Here is a 20,706-nt window from a genome sequence, read left to right as displayed (position 1 = left end):
AGAGTTGCTTTGTGTTCAAATTACTTGATAAAATATGTAGATTATTTCAGTGAGTTAAGGCTCAGTGGGAAACTGCTCCTTTATTACCGCCTTGATTCACTGCTCCCTCCGTGTGCCTTCCTGCAGTGAAGGCCCTCAACGGACGGGCCTGCAGGAATATTTCAGAGCTGCTGATATTCTGATAACGCTAAAATATTACCTACTTGCTGGTGTGAATCTAACTGAACTCAAGTAAAAATGCATTACTCTTTGACCTTGTTTGTGTTGCCAGATGAATGCCATTTCATCCTAAACAACCGGTAGATGAAAAATGGGGGTTGTTGTGGAAATGGAAAAATAAAGATCTTTTAAAAAGACATTGTTCTCTTAGGGCACACAGTGGAGATTGCTTTTTTTTTTTAGGGAGAGGGCGGTGGGTGGCTTTGAAAACATTGTGCTGGACAGAATGACCTTTGCCTTTGGTACTAACTGAAGGATGAGTTAGTGCACTTTGGGGCTGATTCAGCAAGCAGTAATGTATAGCAACATCAGTTTAGAGGCAAATTCACATGCCTATATTGTTTAGGGCTGCAACTAACGATTACTCCGGATTTCCACTGAATGCAGAACGTCTGCGGACCGGCTCCGCTGCGTGTCGGCTCCGTGCTACGCCGTCCGTCAATACCCACCAGGTCCGGATTTGTTTGCCGCACGGCTGCGGCCATGACTGACAGCTGTAGTCACTGGGACCCACGAGATCTCGCAAATTCAGGTAGAGTAGAGCCACAAAACCAACAACAGTTAGTTTCCATCCAGAGGAGTAGAGGGGAAACAGCTCTGTGCTGTGTTTTCAAGGTGTATTGCAGGGAAATATGATCCGCCGTGAGCACGGTGTATTTTATTTTGAAAATTAACTGGACGTTTATTTTGTTTCTGTGCTCGACTTCCTGTCCCGCACAATCTGCCGTGCGCTGAATTGCTGCGGAGCTCTCCGGCGTCCGGCAAAAATACAAGCTCTGCGTATCTCCTCCGGAGGGCTGCGGACTGCCGGAGCTGGGACGCAGCCGGAACGCAGCCGTTCTGCAGTCAGTGGAAATACACACATTGATTTTAATGGAAACCTAATGACTCCGCCGCCATTCCGTAGCGGATCTGCAGCCGTTCCGCAGTTGGTGGAAATTGGAGGTTACTTTCATTGTTGATTAAACTGTTGATTATTTTCTCGATTAATCAGTTACTTGTTTGGTCTATAAAATGTCAGAAAATGGGGAAAAATGTGCATCAATGTTTTCCAAAAGCCCAAGATGACGTCCTCAAATGTCTTGTTTTGTCCACAACTCAAAGATATTCAGTTTACTGTCACAGAGGAGAGAAGAAACTAGAACATATTCACATTTAACACTAGAACGGCCATGATGGCCATTTTGACCGTTTTGAAATATATGTGTAATAACTTTGCTGAATAAAAAAATACAATCCTGCTGCTGCCTGACTTTTCCTAAAATAGTCTGTATTTTAATTTAAAATTGTTTTTACATACATTACACAAAAGACAAAGAAAATACAATCACTTTTACCTATTTCGGCCATACACGGTCATATTGACCGCTCGGATTTTCGCGGTATTGTTTTTAATCTTTTGCGTGGTTGAAGATGCATCTTGGTTGCTTAGTAACTACCATAGTCTTTGTCAGAGAAACGTAACTAGCGGTCTCAAGTAACAAGTGTGGGCATCACCGATGGGCCGAAGGCAAAGCCAGAGTCGGTAACGTAGGCTACTACGGCGTGGATGGACTCTGTTCTGAATCAGAAGGCAAACACCGGACGCTCGCTCTGTGAAAGGCGCGGTACACGTAGATGGCCGGTGGCTGTTTACATGTTCATATAACTTTATACATCCTCGAACTGGCTGGAATCATTGCACTCATCCTCTCCAAGAAGTGCACCAGCAGTAAAATTGTCTGGAGGAAGTTCATGCAGCAACTGGCAGAGGAGCTGAGAGCGGAGTTTATCCCCCTGACGCCTGAATTTATTCACAATTATATAAACAAAATATTATGTGTGTTTCTGGCTCCAAGCTGATGCTAAATTAAGTTGAGATTGTTAATTTGTCTATAGCATATGGAATAGATATACATTTAGATATGATGCAAATTAGCGACAACAGGCATTATGGTAAAATTCTTTACAAAATGGTAAAATTAATAAAACACATAGTAGATTTCATTCATGTCACAAAGTTGTTAGAACTTCTAAACTGTAATTGACAAATACATGGATCTTGACAACGGCAAGAAAGAAAACTCTCCTACTCCCTAACATTGACAGTAGTTTCTTTAGGGTTAGGGGCAGGGTTAGGTTTAGGGGTAGGGTTAGGGGTAGGGGTAGGGTTAATTTCGCTTCCGTGAACCGGATGTATCTCCCACTCCGACCGGTCCTACGAGAAACCAGTGCATGCAAAAGGTTCCGAGGTATGTATCGCATGTAAACAAACTGGCATTGGGGGGAATACACACGCTATCTCGCCTGCAGTCGGAATGGATGGGGTTTGATGCAAATTAGCAACAGTCGGCGTTAAGGGGTTAAGGAGGAAAAAAAGGGAAGCGGCGCACGGTCCAAACAGCGCCGCGCACCACAGCAGAGCCAGGTTAGGTTAGGTTATAGCTAAATGTTCAAATAAGATACTTTTAATTGTTATTTGGCTGTTATGAGTTAAGTTGAATGAATTTCCAGACCATATTTTTCGGGATATGAATGTATGGAATAATGACGGTTTACTATGCCATGATATGAATTATTGAAACACGTATTACTACTCAAATGTATAATTAAACTAGTTAAAATGTACATTTCGGTGTTATTACGTTTTTCTAAAGATATCCTAACACAATACATAATACAATATCGCAATTAGGTATTTATCATGAGAGATTATAGAGTTTGGAATGTGGCGGTCAAAAAGACCGCTCACGGCAGTTCTAGTACTTATGGAATTCCGGCCCTTCTAGTGTTAAGAACATTTATTGTTTCGTTTTTGTTTCCGTAAAAAAATGACTCAAACCGATTATCAAAATAATTGCCGATTAATTTAATAGTTGACAACTAATCCATTAATCGATTAGTCTTTGCAGCTCTAAAACTGTTTATACGTGTAGAGGGACTTAGTTGCCTTGCACGACAGCTGAATTCTCGGGATATCATGAGATCACGGGAGAATCGCGGGATCACATATCACACGGAAATCCAACCTGATGCGTTTGTGTCGGAACTACCAGCGCACTGAACCAATCAGCGTCCAGTGAGGTGCTACTGTCAGCTGCGGCCGTGGTTTGGGTGTGCGTGACCTCCGTGACTGTTTGTTCAGAACAACAATGGCGGACGTGATAGACAGATGTGCCTGCCCTTTTCCAAAAATGCTGCTTTGCAGATGGTTCTGTGTTAACAAACTATCTGGGGCACCAACGTATATGCGAGAGTAATGAATTTCAGTTCTAATGTTTGGAACGTCAGGGTTAGGTATTCTTGAAACAAACTAGTTGATACGATGTGTCGTCCGACCACGTCTAAACAGGCAAACATGGGTATGCTTGTAAAGAACGGCCGCGCTCAAGGATGGAGCAAAAAGCCTGCAGTCCCAGCGTCCTTCTGCCAACAAAAAGAGACCCCTCTCTCTCTGAACAGGGGAGACTAACCCAAGCACAGACTCACATTTCTCATGTGAAATAATCAGAACTTTTTCAACTTTGCCAAGAAAATAATTTGTGTTCACGTCACACCCTTGCGCAGTAAGAAACTGAAAGAGAAAAATGCTTGCAGGGCCTTTAAGCCTACTCTTTAACGCGACATAAGAGTCTTCAAAATGAATGCAATGGAATGAGATATCTCTGGTAGCGGATAGTACAGTGTAGCAGTGTATGAAGGGTTGAGAAGAGCTCTGAGCTGCAGTGACTGCTAATGATTGGGTCCCTTTCACTTTAACCCTTAGACCTCGGTGGGTCCCCAGTCAGTCACCTGAATCATTCCATACAGCCTCCAACCAAACCAAAGAAATGATTTAAACCTTTTAGAGAGAAGATCTCTGAATTATTCAGCCCTGGCAAGAGTTACGCACCACAAATGTGATGATTATTTAATTGTTGCAGGGGCCTCATGACATATTTAAAAAGGCGGTGAATTATTAATTTCTCACCTTCACGGTTTGTCCAGCTTCAGGGCCGTCCTGGTGGGAACAGAAAGAGGTAATTAGAATAGATTTGGGAATTCATAAATATTTACATCAATAATTCAGATACATTTTAATTCCAGTCGAGACACAGTACCTAACTTCATTCTTCCGATTAACAAAAAGGATTGTTTCATTCCTTCTGTGCTGACATTTATTTCTCTATGACCATTTATTATTTAATTTTTCTTCCAGTGGAGGGACAAAAAGACTAATTTGTATTTTTTTACACTTATAAATATATATGTAATATACAATATGTAATACACATATGAGTAGATACATGGATTACACACACTATTTATATTGAAAGATATAGATCAAAGAAAGAAAAATGTAGAAATGCATTACAGAAATCACCATTCAGCATATTCAACGCTGTCTAAAAAACATATGTTTATTTTTATTTTGAAAGATTTTTTAGGCATTTTAGGCCTTTTATTTTGACAGGACAGCTGAACGAAGTGCAGCAAAGTGCCGTCTTGAGAAGCAAACCTCCATATATGGGCGCGTGCTCTCCCAACTGAGCTACCCGGGCGTCCATGTTTATATGTTTTGTATGTGTGAAGTTCCTTTTTTTTCTTAAATGTACATTTTTATGAAATGTATCTGCAGTGTTCACTGAAACTGTATTTGTATTTGTTATCCTCTAATATCCACTACTGATAACTAAAGCACTAACTAAACGTTTGCTTGGTCAAAGCACTCAATAATTGGATATTATCACTGGATCAAATGATTGTATGAATGTGTAAAAAACGTCCCTGTCCTCCAATAAAGCGCAACATTTAAAAAGCAGAAGAGGACATGGCTTTATGTATCCTGCAAATGGGAAATTCACGTTTTTCACTCTGTTTCACTGTAAGAAAAAAAATCAGTGGAAAAACATAATGATATGATACATAAAGATAATATCCTGGCAGAAAATTACCAGCACCTTTTCAGTTAAGTTTACAGACATTTCTGTTAATCAAAAAAACAGAAAATATTCTCTACCGTAACTACCTTTTTTTCAACCCTATTTTCCTATGTTTATGTGGCTAAGTGACTGATGGGAACAACAATCTCTGAAATTGGTCCAGTATTAAGCAAGATTGCTGCAGTCGGCAGTGGCGAAATAGGCTACAATGTAATTGTGAAATTGCAATATGCAATTGAGCAGCTTGTTTACCTTCACAAAAGTGCTCGTTTTGCCACTGACAGACTCAGATTAATATTCTAAGTGTCTGACAACATTATGGAAAAGATTTCTAAGGAGGTCGACCTTTCTGTTAAAGAGTAAGATCCTTTTTTACACATAAAAACAGCCACGAAATTGCGTTCACTAAACCCACCAGACTCCATGTAAATAAACAGTAATTTTAACATCGTAAAATACACTTCGTTTTGGGTTGCCTTTTCACTTTTCCAACCATCACAACTCTAGTTTTGGTGGAAATAAACACATAGTTTACCGATTTACATGAAAATATGTTTGCTCTATACATGCTAAAAGTATAGCTTTTTTAAATGGAGTCTGTTGGGTTTAGCGCTAGCTACCTCAGAGCTGTTTGTGGTTGAACAGAAAGGTCTCAAAGAGGTTTTAAAGGTCGATCTCTGAAGGGTTCCTTTCCATAATGTTGTCAGACACTCAGGGCTAGATTTACTAACACTAGCGCAGTTTGCGCTGCGTCCGTTTATGCGAGTTCGGTAGTAGCGCACGCTATGCTTCCACAGTTTGCGTAGTATTTATCAACCCTGACACCCATCAGGCAATCAGCGTCTTTCTCCGCCCATTATACCGTAAATTGCGCTGTAGCAAAGCGGTACTTGTGCTATGATATGGCTGAGTGCAGACTGCGATATTCCCACTGCTGATGCTATGACTGTTTGAAATGATCCTGATGCCAATATTTGTAATGTAGCGAGGAGTTTAACAACTGGTGGAATGGGATGTGAACGCTGAGTGGGAGATTCAATTTCATCTTTGATTTCTTCCAGTAACTCTAATATTGCATGTCTGCTTGATCTGTAACGCTAAATTATGTTCTGTTCACTGACAAAGTGTGATTCTTCTGTTAAAAATATTTTCAGCCTCGCCTATGTCTTCGTCTTGCTCAAATTGCTGTTGCCATTTCACCAGCGGCATAAAGGTCTACGAGGAAACTCGATTGCGGCTGGTTTAAAGAGGCGGAGAATTTCCCCCGCAGAATAGAGGCGTGCACTTACTGACAGTCTTTGTAAATACCACGGAATATATAATTAGGTGCACTTTGCGCTTATCCTCCCACCTTTTTGGGTGGAACTCCCACTTTCCCCACGACCCTCCCACGAACGCATATTGAAAGCGCAACTTGTCTCTTCTCGCTCATGTGGCAGACAATCTGCGATTTTACCCAAGTGCGCCCTGTTTGTAAATAGCCCGCATCGGTTACGTCCGTCTTTGCGACCAATTAGCGCCTGGAAACAGGCGCAAACGGCTTGATAAATCTAGCCCTTAGAATATTCTGTGAAGCTGGACAATTGCCCTATTAACGTTACATTGTAGCCACTGCCGACTGCAGCAATGTCGCTTAATACTGGTCCACTGTTAAATATGGTTGTTCCCATCAGTCACATAGACAGAAAAACATAAGAAAATAGGGTCCAGATTGAAAAAAAACGGTAGTTACCCTTTAACAAACATTTCTTTTCATCCAAAAACCAAAATATGGAAAAACACCTGTTCCATCATATTAACACTGTATATTAGCCCGTAGTTCTACGGACTTTTCTAACAGTGCCGGCACAGTTATTACACACACGGTCATTACTTAAATGGGAATTATCAGATAAAAAGGCAGAGAGCGAAAGTGTTCTGATCTCTGTTTTTCTCTCTCTTTCCTCGAGACTGACTGCTCCGGAGCACAACTACTTCTTCATCTGCTGACAATGAAACCCTTTCAACATGCGTTTTCTTCTCAGACATAGTCATATTAGGTGTGATCACATTCACTGGGATTATACTTTATTTGTCAGGAGATGATGACTGGAATTTGCACGTGTCTCGTTCATATCACACGTCAGTGTGGCGAGGACAAAAAACAAACAAAAAAAAAAGAACTCTGATAAGCTCACGTGTCATTTAACAGTGATCTAGGAACAATCTTTGCTTTTTGTGTCCCCAATCCAAAGATTTTTTTTCTTCTTTTTCTTTTTTCCCTCAAGTGAGGTTGATTTGTGTGATATTATTATTTGTCACAGGAGTGGCGTACTGCAGAGAACAGTTGCCCCCTCCTGCAGAGAGTTCCCCTTTAATGTGTCGGCTGGAACCCGGGAGCTGTCACAACTAATCTCCCATCATCAATTCTCATCACCTCCCCAGTCAAGGAAAATGATATCCAGGTAAAGATTACCTGCGAAACAATTTTCTCTGACAGGACCGCAGAGCAAGCTATAGCTGCCATTTTGATATTAGCATATATATCAGTGGTTATGCAGAACAAGGCCATTCAGTCGGGGACCAGAGCCTGTCTGGGTGTCAGAGTAAGCTCCGTATTTAGCTCCCATCATACGGCAGCAGAGCCCATCCATACTAAAAAAAAACACCAATAGGCCATTTGGTCTTTTCTTAAGATTTAAAATTCTAATTTACTTCAAACAAGTGAAAAAAAAAAACAGCTAGTACAATGAGACACATTTTTCAAATATGAATAACTTTTTCTTTCTTAATTCAAGTACACTGATCTGCTTGATTCTGTTTTAACCCATTGAAAACCTATTACCCTTTAAAATGTCGTTTTAAGTGGTTTTATTTGGGACTAAAAAATATTTTGTTCCACACAGTATGATAGTATCATCTTGTTCCAAACTATCTCAAACTATGTTGACACTGCACTTTGTTTATGTTCACACTGCACTACAATAGTATTTGTAAAACAGTCTTTTTCACCTAATCTCATTTTACTTCTACTCAACGTTTTTATTTCTTACTGTAGCTATGTTACTTTATCCACTTATTGACTCGCTCTTTTCTTACTCTTATTTTACCTTGAATCTGACTGGGAGCAACTAGAACTAAACAATTTCCCTGAGGGGAATCAATAAAGTATTCTGATTCTTTGAAGTCCGCACCCAAGACTTAAATGTTTTCTGTGTCTGGTCAAATTCATACATTTTTTGGAAACTTTGGGATCTCCACAGGAATTCAGAATAAAGTTTATTAGGTTGAACCGCAGACTGTCTGCTCAGTCCCTCCTCGGTGAAGGCCATGTCAAAGCTCTTATTTCTGCCCCGAGGAGCGAGCATCGAGGAGGGATCATCGAGGAGCTATAGCCGAGGATACATGAGAGCAGCCTTCACAGACGCCGTGCAGCTGAAGGAGTTGCTAACTCCGCCCATACAGCTGACAAATTGATGTGAAGCTTCAGAGGAAAGGACGTTTCCTTCCTCTACAACACAATTTCTCGGTTCCTCTCTCCTCCCGTGATTTCCTCGCATCTCTCCCGTGCCTCCTCGGTCGGAGGGACTAAGACGCGAGGAAGGGAGGCAAGTGGAGGACGCGAGGAGGCAGTGTCTAACGTTCTCTGGGATATGTTATCATGCTAATCGAATGCGTCTCTAGCTTTAAACAAGCTACCGCAAACAGGCGGTTAGCTGCTAACGCTACCTTTCGGGGCAGATGGTAAATCGCTATTTCTTTACCACTAACAAGGCTCAAAATAGCACCACACTTCAACGGTAGCATAATGAGGGCCCCTACATGTAAACCGAAGCATTGCAAACTTTGTAAGTGTACAGACAGTTTAGGAAAAAGAGATTATAAAGGCTGTAGCGTTCATGTTTACATGCGGGCGCCATCTTGGAAAACAGTCATGAGCAGTCGAATGACGAACACCGAGCAACCAGTAACCAGTAACATAGCTCAAACACAGCATTCATGATTCTTTTATGGCGAATGAAAGGCTTGATCCGACGAAGTAGGTCATTGAATCAAATCGAAGCATTGGCGTCAATCAGTGCTGCTGCCAGTTCTGCCGTTGTTTACCTTTTTTGTCTTCTTCTAGTCCGTAGAAATAGCAAAGTTGGTAGCCTTTACTCACTAGCGCCACCTCTGTTCAGGAGAAGACTGCAACTACACGCGGGAGCATAAACAGTTACGGCGCTCCCATGACGTCACATTGGCGCTCGACAGGTCGGCTACAGCGAGTATACCCCACATTTAAAGCCTCAGATCCCCTTCAGCTAAACTTTAGAATGCATTCCTACACAGAATGTGGCCTGTGTGTTTGGTCTCCCATTTCTTACAGTGCAGTCACTCTATGGAGAGTTACAGCGACCAGTAACTTGCATAATGACATGTTCCTCTATTGTATTGAGGCGGACATGAACAATTGTAAACCTCTACTTTGATATGTTAACTAGAAAATTTAAGATTTTCTTTTTTTTTTTTACTTATTGACAGAAATTCTGTTGAATGCGATGATCTGGTTTTCATGATTTCAACATTTATGAGAAAGACACGACTGACTGAGTGCCGAGGCAGGAAAGGAGCTCTGTACCCCCGATGCACTACACAACCAGGAGCAGATGCAGGTGTAGAATTTATTTATTATTATTAACAGAAAAGCCGGGCTTACGTGTACAGGAGATGCCGAGCAAGGAACCAAACAAGAGTGGAAGTCCAAATGAAGATAATTCCAATATGGCTAGAAGAGTCCAAACTATGGGCTGAAATATGTGCCACCAGAAACTGAATTTGAATCATTTATATTTGAATTTGAATTGCTAAACTTGAATAATTGCATGGAAAAACTGAATTTGAATCACACAATTTGAAATTGTATTGTTTAATTTGAATCATTGCATTGAAAAACTGAATCTGAATAGTATAATTTGAAATTGAATTCATTCGTTTGTAACTGTCAATAAATTGATTTCACTGAAAATAATCTCTATATTCTACATTCAGTTACTATTCGTTCAGTTGATTATTAGTACTGGAGAATCCGGTAGGAGGATGAAGGAGAGCATCGTAGGTAGAGTTCAGTAGAGTGGCGGATTAGACTAAGATCAACGGTTATGGATGTTGGAACAAAGAAATACAAAAAAACAGAAGGGATAAAGTTACAGGTGAGAACGTGTTTTATGATATATATGGCCTTGGACCTGCAATCTGAGCTCCGGCGGAGCGGGAGGTGGTGAGTTCGTGGCCCGGCCGCAGCGTCTCTTTCCCGGCAGGAAACCGCTGTCTGCTGCTGCTGTTCATGAGAAAGTGGTTGTTTCAGTAGTACCTGGGATGGGTATGGGGGGAGAAGCGGAGCAGAGTCCGTTGCGGAGCTGCCGTTTGAGCAAACAACCACTGCTGGAGGCCCGATGCTGGGAAGCTGGAGGAAGGAGCGGAGAAGAAATCAGCGAGAGAGCCTCTGAGTTTAAATTACTCTAAAGAGTTGTCTTGTTTTAGTTAATTCAAAATTATAAATGAGGTTTTGTTTTTAAATTCATTTGGAGAACTTGTTAAAGTGAGTTTTGTTTGGTTGGATAAATTTTAAAACTTATAGTTTTTTTTGTTTACTGTGTAAACATTAAATAATATAAAAATTTGGTGTTAATTTTAATGTGGAAACTTGTATAAACAGAAGTTTAATATGTATTGCATTGTGTGTAAATTAATGTTTAATTTTTTTGGTAGTACTTTTGATGAGTAGAGTAAGGTAAGTGATAGTTTAGTTTTGAGAATTGACTAAACCGCTCTAACAGTTTTTTTGTGATGTTTTATTGTTTCAAATTTGTGCTGCAAGAGTGTGTATTACTTCTTTTTGTTTTTTACGTGTTGTTCAGTATGTGGGATGATAAGGTTTGTGTTTGTGTTTTTTTTATTGTTTTTATTAGTGATATTTACCAAACGATCCAACACATGCAGAAGTAAACAAGCAGAAAACACTCAAGCTGAGACGAGGACACCGCAAAGACTGACCAGAACAGAGGGCACGCAGGGGGGGGGCAAAGCCAACAGGTGAAACACATCGGGGACTAATCAGACTCAAACAGGAGACAAAGCTAGACACATGACCTGAGAACTAAAAAATAATACAGGAAGTAAAGCACAAGGACCTACACAAGTAGGATCTAGGAAACTAAAAGAGAGAACAACTAGCAGGGTATCAGGAATCAGGCAAAACACACAGGGAAGGAGTTGACAAAATAAAACAGGAAATAACCAAACTGAAAACCACAACCACAGGTACATTCCATGTCCCTTATTTGATAGCTCCTCGACTCCTCGGTCCTCGCGGGATTCTCGTTTATTTGCTAAATCAACACATTGCTTTGTAAATAGAAAGTGAAAAACTTATACAATTTTATTGAACTGAATATAAAAGGCATGACTAAAAAAAAAGAATGACAGTTAGTCATAGAGTGTCTTTTAGAGGCGCGTCTTCACTGATCTCCCAATTTGATTCAATTACGATTATCATGTCTTCGATTCGATATCTCGATGCATCACGTTGCGTCAAACATTATTTTCTATTTAGGATATTTGACTTGACATTGCTTGCATTGTCAAGTGCAATGCCCAAGCTGCAATAATAAGTAACTTTACACTGGATTGATGAGGTGTTTGGGTTCAATTCTTTAAGGTAGCTACCAGCAAATCTATTGTGCTATATTGGAATAACTGACCCCAGACAACTCTTTAACAAAAAAGGTATTGTTTACTGAACGATAACTCAAATGTACAAATAATATTTAGCCATTAGATTGAATAACAAAAAAAGGTAGACATAATAAACTGGCCAACAGATATTTAACCATTTTTTGGTTTTGGAAGGCCTGAAACAAACGGGGCACAGCACAGGAGAAAATGACTACTTATCCTTTTTGAATAACAGGGTTATATGAATAACTACTATGGTGTGATTGTTGTATATGCCCTGAGTTAGGGCCAAAGATCCTGAAAATATTATACATTTATATCATTTCACACCATTTAAGATCAACTATAGTGTAGTAGGCTCCCCACTACAACCGTGAAGTTGATGCTACAGTATCATTGAAGTCCCTAACCCCGGAATTCCACCAGGCGCCGATGTGCTGCATTGCGGCTGTGAAGTGGTTTTGTTCCGTCGCCGCACCGGGAGCGCCTCAGACTGCCCGACTCGCAGATATTGTTGTTTTGGTCTTTTTTCCTGTATATCTGTGCTTTTACCATGAAAGTTAGTAGTCTACATAAGGGCTCTTCAACATCCTAAGCTGAAAGACAGACCAAATAGGGACCCCTTACTGCATCTATTGTATACCATTGAGTTGCATACTGTATTACTGTTTACTGGGCCGAATGGATGATAATAAATGGATATTATTTATACATCATGTTTTACTGTAATGTTATAGTAAACATACACTTACTGTAAGCTTAACTGTTTGGCTACTATAGGGCCTACTTTACCTATAGTAAACTATGATGGAGATTTGTGGGATGCACATCCAGGGCACGAAGCTCCCGTTCCACCACATCCCAAAGATGTTCTATTGGGTTGAGATCTGGTGACTGTGGGGGCCATTTTAGTACAGTGAACTCATTGTCATGTTCAAGAAACCAATTTGAAATGATTCGAGCTTTGTGACATGGTGCATTATCCTGCTGGAAGTAGCCATCAGAGGATGGGTACATGGTGGTCATAAAAGGATGGACATGGTCAGAAACAATGCTTAGGTCAGCTGTGGCATTTAAATGATGCCCAATTGGTACTAAGGGGCCTAAAGTGTGCCAAGAAAACATTCCCCACACCATTACACCACCACCACCAGCCTGCCCAGTGGTAACAAGGCATGACTGATCCATGTTCTCATTCTGTTTACACCAAATTCTGACTCTACCATCTGAATGTCTCAACAGAAATTGAGACTCATCAGACCAGCCAACATTTTTATAGTCTTCAACTGTCCAATTTTGGTGAGCTTGTGCAAAATGTAGCCTCATTTCCCTATTTTTAGTGGAGATGAGTGGTACCCGGTGGGGTCTTCTGCTGGTGTAGCCCATCCGCCTCAAGGTTGTTCGTGTTGTGGCTTCACAAATGCTTTACTGCATACCTCGGATACCTCGGTTGTAACGAGTGGTTATTTGAGTCAAAGTTGATCTTTTATCAGCTGGAATCAGTCGGCCCATTTTCCTCTGACCTCTAGCATCAACAAGGCATTTTCGCCCAGAGGAATGCTGCATACTGGATGTTTTTCCTTTTTCAGACCATTCTTTGTAAAACCTAGAAATGGTTGTAGGTGAAAATCCCAGTAACTGAGCAGATATTGAAATACTCAGACCAGCCCAAGTCTCAACACAAACCCTTCCCCTTCCTGCACTTCCTCGCGGTGCCGTCAAAAATAGACTTGGCGTGTATTTTTAGCGGAGCAGAGCGGAGAGCCGCTTCTGCGACGCGTTGCGGCTGGTGGAATAACAAGCATTTTCTTGAGTGGCCGTGATTGCTGCCGGCGGCGCAACGCAGCACCGGCGCACCTGGTGGAATCAAGGGGTCAGTGTGTGTTTTACCTGGATGGCGATGGTGAGGGAGGTGGCATTGAAGTGCTTCTCCACCAGGTTGCCGACTCTCTGAGCAGTGCTGAATAAGTCTGCCACTTCATCTGGCCGGAGATCCCGAAAACGCTCCACCGGTCTCAGAGGGCACACCAACACATCTGAACAAGTTCTGTTAAAGAATTCTGTGCTGCAGACACATTGGAATATTTCTAACCCTGAAACTGAAAAGATAACTCATCTCTCACACATTACAGCAAGTCTCTCTCGGCTTCACCGTGACAAACAATTTGCAGCTCTGCAGCTATGAAATGCGGCCAAGTCTAACAAGTGGTTTAATTTTTGGATAGCTGTTGCTAGGCGACAGGCAATAATGAACGCTGGGTTCATTATTTTTTTTTTAAAACAGGGACTGATTTGATCTTTGTGCGTTTCAACATCCAGTTGAGGAACAAGAAAGAAGTTGATAGCAGAGCGGACCAACATCATTAGGTTCCATTACTGAAGACATTGGTGCATGTTACACAAAGCCAACACAAAGCCATCGCAACACCCCAACTCATGATGAAATGAATAGTAGAGATGTTCCAACATAAAATATTTTGACATACCATTTTTTTCTTCCCGACACCGATTCCGATACCTGAACTTGCGTATCGGACAATACCAAGTACCGATCCGATACCTGTGTGTCATATATTGTATTATGTTTTATCAGATGTAGACTAATACCCCTGTATGGATGTGATGTGATTGCAATCACATGAAAGAACACAAACTATGAATACCATAGAACTTTCTTTTACTATCCAGTATGACAGCGAGTCATAACGACCGAACCGACCGACTATAGCAGAACATAAGTAAACTACTTTAAAGTAGACTATCTTCGGGGCTAAATTATGTATCAGTTCAGTGCATAAACTCCAGTACTTGTCGATACCAGCATTTTAGGCTGTATCAGAGGCTTTTTTTTGCAATACTGAAATCGGTATTGGAACATCTCCAATGAATATCACAACATTGTCTGGATCATATGGACTCTACTCATGCACACAGTAAACAGCAGCCCATTTGAAGGCACAATAATACACAACTAGGGCTGGGCAATATATATATATATATATATATATATATATATATATATATATATATATATATATATATATATAAAATATGATATATGAGGCTCCTGTAAATGTTTAAAATTTTGAAAATCGTAATTTCATGATGTGACACAAGTGTTATCTTTTCCTGGTTTTAAAGGCTGTGTTGTGATGTAGTTTTCAAATGGAGGACACATGAGAGTGTATTCAAGTATGGTCTGGTTTAGGTGTGAAATCAGTTGTGGTATTGTTGGATCTTATCAGTTTATTATTATTATTATTATTACTGTTTTTAACGCATACAGTGTAGGAACTGACAGGATAACATCACACTGAAAATTGTATTTTTTATGATTTCATGTGACAAATATATTAAATGATTGAGTGATTGTTTCACAGTATGAGATAAGTCATCGGGCAGGCTGAATGCTATGGTAACTGTACAATTATACAGATATGGGATGTGGATATATTATCTTACGTACAGTACATTGCATATAGGGCTGTGCAATTCATCTAATTTTAATTGGGATTACGAGGCTCCTCATGATCACAACAACAACATAATGGAGAAAAACAATTATTGTGATAACTATTTTATTCCATAATCCATCAGCCCTGATTGCATCTGAGGTTTCCCCAGTGACCTTTGTGGGGAAAAGGAAGACTAAAATGGGTGAATTGTTATTATTGATCACTTATTAAATCCCTCCATCTGCTGCTTTTTAGAAGACTAGTGCAGTTCCTGTTTGGAGCAAATTGAATGGTTCCCAGTATTATTTTTTTGTCTCACAACTTTATTGTGTAAATTCTCACAAACAACATGTGACACAAAAAGCAGTTATAAAACACTTGGTTCCCAGTGTTGCTGCTTGCAGAGTTGTCGGCTGGCGTGCCCGTCAGAGAGAAACAACTCATGCCATGGTAAATGGTAAATGTACCGCATTTGTATTTAAGGTTGGTGTGTAATATTACTTAAATCTATAGCATACTATCTAACTTAACAAATCTCCAATGTGGTTTTCCACAAAATGTCTCATCAAACCAAACTTTCTTTAACGGAAACTTATAAACAGGATACAGCACACACTGACACTAGAGGCCACTATGCTGCAGTGATTGCAGAAGAGAGAAAAGTGTGTGTCATTTGAAGAGGAGAGCCAAAACAGCATCTCACTCAAACTCACTCATTCACATTTAGCGAACCAGAAATGGGAGCTGTGTGTTTGTCATTGTCAGACCAGTTTCACACTGCCAGACAGGGCCCGTTTTAGCGTGCTATATTAGGGAGGGTGCTTAATTGAATTGAATTGGTAGAAATAATGGGAACTGTGGCAATAAGTAGCCCAGAGGTTAGAGAAGTGGACAACTGGCCCAATGGTTGGCGTTTCAAATCCTTGGTCAGATGCCACAAAAATCTGGCCAGATGGCAGATGCTAAACTCAATTTTTTAGAGAGTGAACACAGTGATGGACAGGTCTGCTTCTTCCATTGGCTGAACACATTTTCTTAACTTTTGATTTGGTGGGCAAGACGCACGTAGACCCACCCATAATAACCCATAATCCCATAATTCAGACCCTCTTTCTCCCCTCATTTCTATAGTCACTATTTAAAGAAGGCATAAAATGCCTAAAAATATATCTTTAAGAAATATATAATGTGAATGTGAAAATGTAATAGAACATTTAGAAGGACATAGTATATAGTACATAAGAAGTACATAGTAGGGAAAATACAGTGTGTCCCCATTTTGGCCAACTAAGAAAGTGTGAAACAACACTTGAAGAAAAATGATCCATTCCATTTAAGTCATGAAGGTCATGGAACATATTTCAAAGAAAGCTCTAATCCCACGTCAGAGTGATTGCACACAGAAAAGTAATCAAGCTCAGTGACAGAAGTAAGACACAGTTTGATGAGTGGTGCGGGCACTGCAGCAGAGAGCAAATATCCAAAAGGCTTCAGGAGCATGTTGCTTTCCTTCATGGGTCATTTGATCAATAACAGTGGCTTAAGGGAACAAAGTGAGAAGGAGGTTCTCTGGAAAGAACAATACAAAAAAAGAGCAAAGAACATGGGTGTTTCTTTGGCCAAAAATGGAGGACAAAGTTGAAGGAAAAGCATTAGGTCCTTTTAAATTCGAGGCATCGTTGATGAAAAACTAAAATTTATAATAGTTTCAAGGAAATTGTATCTACACACTGGCACCATCTTCATGTCAGTTTTGGGTTTTATTTTACTACATAATGTTCTAGAGTCAAGTGTTTTAAGTGTATTTTTGTCTGTCTTTATATATATATATATATATATATATATATATATATATATATATATATATATATATATATATAAAAATAATATAATATACAGGCGCCAAAAGTTTGGACACATGACTATTTACATTGTAGATTACTACCAAAAGGCATCAAAACTATGTAGGAACACATATGGAATTATGTACTTAACAAAAAGTGTGAAATAACTGAAAACATGTCTTATATTTTAGATTCTTCAAAGTAGCCACCCTTTGCTTTTTATTAATAAGGGGAAAAAACTTCCACTAATTAACCCTGACAAAGCACACCTGTGAAGTGAAAACAGGTGACTACCTCATGAAGCTTACTGAGAGAACACCAAGGGTTTGCAGAGTTATCAAAAAAAGCAAAGGGTGGCTACTTTGAAGAATCTAAAATATAAGACATGTTTTCAGTTATTTCACACTTTTTTGTTAAGTACATAATTCCATATGTGTTCATTCATAGTTTTGATGCCTTCAGTGAGAATCTACAATTTAAATAGTCATGAAAATAAAGAAACACATTGAATGAGAAGGTGTGTCCAAACTTTTGGCCTGTACTATATATATATATATATAAAAAAACAGTATCTTTCCCAAACCGTAAGGCGGAGATTTAGTCATATGTTTGTTAAATATAAAGCTACAGCCAGCTGCCTGATATCTTCTTTGTTTAATCTTAGGGGGTTATGCGCTGGACTATTGGCTAGGACCAACGGTCAGGCAACCAGAAAAGATTTAAGGGTGTCTTTGGCATTTTTTGAAAAAAAAGGTGGATGGTGCCACATGGCAGTTGCTGCTTGGTTCTTTGGGGGAATGATTGTTAAGATTTACAAAGAATATGTTTACGCCATTTCCTCTCTAACTGGGACGTTTTGGGACCGATTGGTGGGACTGCTGTGGACGAAGTATACACGGTGATACACTGGTAAGAGCTAATGAGGTTTAACCATGTATCCAGCTAATTTAAATAGCTCACGTTACTGTATTGTGTGAACAGTTAACTTCATTATTAGTTAGTTAGTTAACTTTATTATTTATTTAACATTTCATTTTTATCTTTATTAATACATACTGTGTGTATATGTTTATACTCATATTGTTTATATTCTTTTTATCCTTCTTATATTTAGAGAATGTGTGACATGCACCAACACCACCATGACAAATTCCTTGTATGTGTAAAAAACATACTTGGCAATAAAGCCCTTTCTGATTCTGATTCACTTAATATTGTATATGACGTTTTCTTTTTGGGGGTGCAAATGTTCCACCAAAAAAAGTTCCTTTCAGAGACTATTTTGCAGAGTCACTGTTGCTGCGTCCGGAGCTTAGCACCGCCCAAGACCTCTGTGATTGGTTCAAAGAAATGAAAACAACCCTCCAAACCGAGATGGTTTATCTCAAGGAGTTTATCCTAATGATCAAAATATCAAGATATCATGACCTGAGAGTCATAAGGTTATTTCTGTCTTTTTAACTAAAATTGTCCATTCAGCCTTTGGTGTAAAATGGAAAAACATACTGTATATTTGTAAAAATATATTTAAAACACACATTAAGGCAGGCAAACAAAAACTCTAGAAAAGATAGAAACCTATTTTTTTATGCCAGAATATTTCAATAATAAAATGTGGAGCGTCTCGGAATCAATAAGAAATTAAAATACTTTGATTTCCTTTTACAATTCAGAGGCATGGTAGATGGTTTTAAAATGCCAACTTAATGAAAAGAAAATATCAACGCAGCAAGCAATAAAAAAAAGTGATAGAGACATTGGAGTTCATTCCCCTCCCATGAAACGGCATCCTGTTGCGAGAAGAGGATTACATCTTAGCATTTCATGCCACAGTGGCCTCGTCTGGGAGCCATTCATCTCAAGAGCCACAAACAGAGGCACAAATGATCGATGTCCAGATGTCACATGACCTGATATCTTTCTTTTGTCTCTGCTGCCGTGGTGACGGAGCTCGCCCACATGAAAGATGAGTGGGGCCGAGGCTGGAGAGCTCAGAGAAGCAGACAGAGCTTGTTTACTTTGTGTTGCTGGATGAATAATGTCTCAACAAACGCATTAACCTCGACAAGTTAACTACTACTGTATGGTGTGTTTGATCTAGAGGGGACAGGCCTAATGTCTCCTCTATCGTACTCACCAAAACATGAAGGCATGTTTGAAAAAACAATATCATTTTTAACGGAATACCAAAGTACATTTTTACTGGAGAGCACTCGCAAGAGAGTGGCAATTTACACAAACGGTTATTTGAACTAAATATTCCAAACTGGATAGAGACTTAAATAGATCCCTGTACTGGAGAACTCTGCACAGTAGATACATTCATCTAAGGAAGAATATATAAAAATCATCAAATGTAAATTCCTGTGTTTATTTTTAGTACTCTTATTTTCCATTGCCTCCACTATGTCTTTTTGATCGTTGATAAGCTGCCGTCAATGCACAAATATTGCATGTTACAAAACTTCTAGCAAAACTTCCTGTTCCTGGTCATTTTAAACAAGTGCAGGACCTGTTGAGTTTTAATGACCGTAGATTAACAGTAGTTAAAAAATAGCAAAGTAAGTGCATGGGAATAATTACCAAATGACACTAGAAGAGAATCTCAGAGCAGCAGAGTGTTGAGTATGGCGTTGTACTGAGGAAATTAGTGATTGAGTTACTAGAAGACAAGTAATTCCACCCCTCCTCAAGGTTTTTAGCCAGCCTCTCTGTTTTTTTTTTTTTTTACAGTTTATTTTTTGGGCTTTTCTGCCTTTATTTGATAGGACAGCTAGGTGACAAAAGGGGAGAGAGAGGGGGAAGACATGCAGGGAATCGTCACAGGTCAGATTCAAACCCTGGACCTCTGCGTCGAGGCATAAACCTCTCAGTATATGTGCGCCTGCTCTACCCACTGAGCCAACCCGGCCACACCTGCCGGCTAGAAACGAGTCTCCGTCATTACTTGAATGACCGACTTTCATTCAAGAATTTGTTTGCTTCGCCGAAACGTTTTGCATAATGTTTAATTTCTCTGAGAAACTTATTAACCCTATTACATTGTCGGACTCAATGGACGGTTAAAAAAGGATCAAAATCAAGGCAGCAAAACCAAAGAAATCATCTTCTTTATTCCACGAAACCTGGCGCCTACATTACCCACGATACAACTCGACTGCCGCTTGTTTTGGTCAGAGATTTTAGTTTTTTATGCTAGGAGCAGCTAATTGAGCCTAGAGCCCCTCAAGCAGAGATGAGGAGCAGACTACAGAAGTCTGGTAAGCTCACTTCTTTCTAACTTCACACAGCCAACCCACACTGACTCAAATGACATCATTAAGGGCAATTTATTAGATTTCATGCAGCTCCCTATGGAGCCACAAAAGGCTTTGTATAACTTTTTTGAGGTTACCTTTAAGTTTGAGTTCTGTTTAGTTGTTATGCTCACCCATTCTCTCTGGTGAACTTTCTGGTGTTTCTGTCTCACGTACTCAGGTAGCGAGGCTAATTTGTATGTTTGGCGGATAGAAAGTAGAGAGATCACCCATGAACCAAAACATACAGTACATTATTCAGGCATGTGGACCTGCAAACAGTTAGCAGGCATCT

The 20,706-nt window shown here is 39.8% G+C and overlaps 1 protein-coding gene across 1 annotated transcript in view; it reads right to left on the bottom strand.

Annotated features, from left to right (window-relative positions):
- Nucleotides 1–20,706, bottom strand: part of fhit (fragile histidine triad diadenosine triphosphatase) — a 423,256-nt gene that overhangs the window by 98,066 nt on the left and 304,484 nt on the right. The window contains exons 5-6 of the mRNA XM_039799117.1: nt 13,707–13,852; nt 4,169–4,198 (exon numbers count right to left, since the gene is read on the bottom strand). Coding sequence (XP_039655051.1) covers nt 4,169–4,198; nt 13,707–13,852 — 176 coding nt within the window. The remainder of the gene's footprint in view (nt 1–4,168; nt 4,199–13,706; nt 13,853–20,706) is intronic.

Source organism: Perca fluviatilis, chromosome 4, assembly GCF_010015445.1.
Source record: "Perca fluviatilis chromosome 4, GENO_Pfluv_1.0, whole genome shotgun sequence".
NCBI classification, from domain to species: Eukaryota; Metazoa; Chordata; class Actinopteri; order Perciformes; family Percidae; genus Perca; species Perca fluviatilis.
Note: the sequence above shows the minus strand (reverse complement) of the source record. Positions and strands in the feature narration are given on the sequence as shown.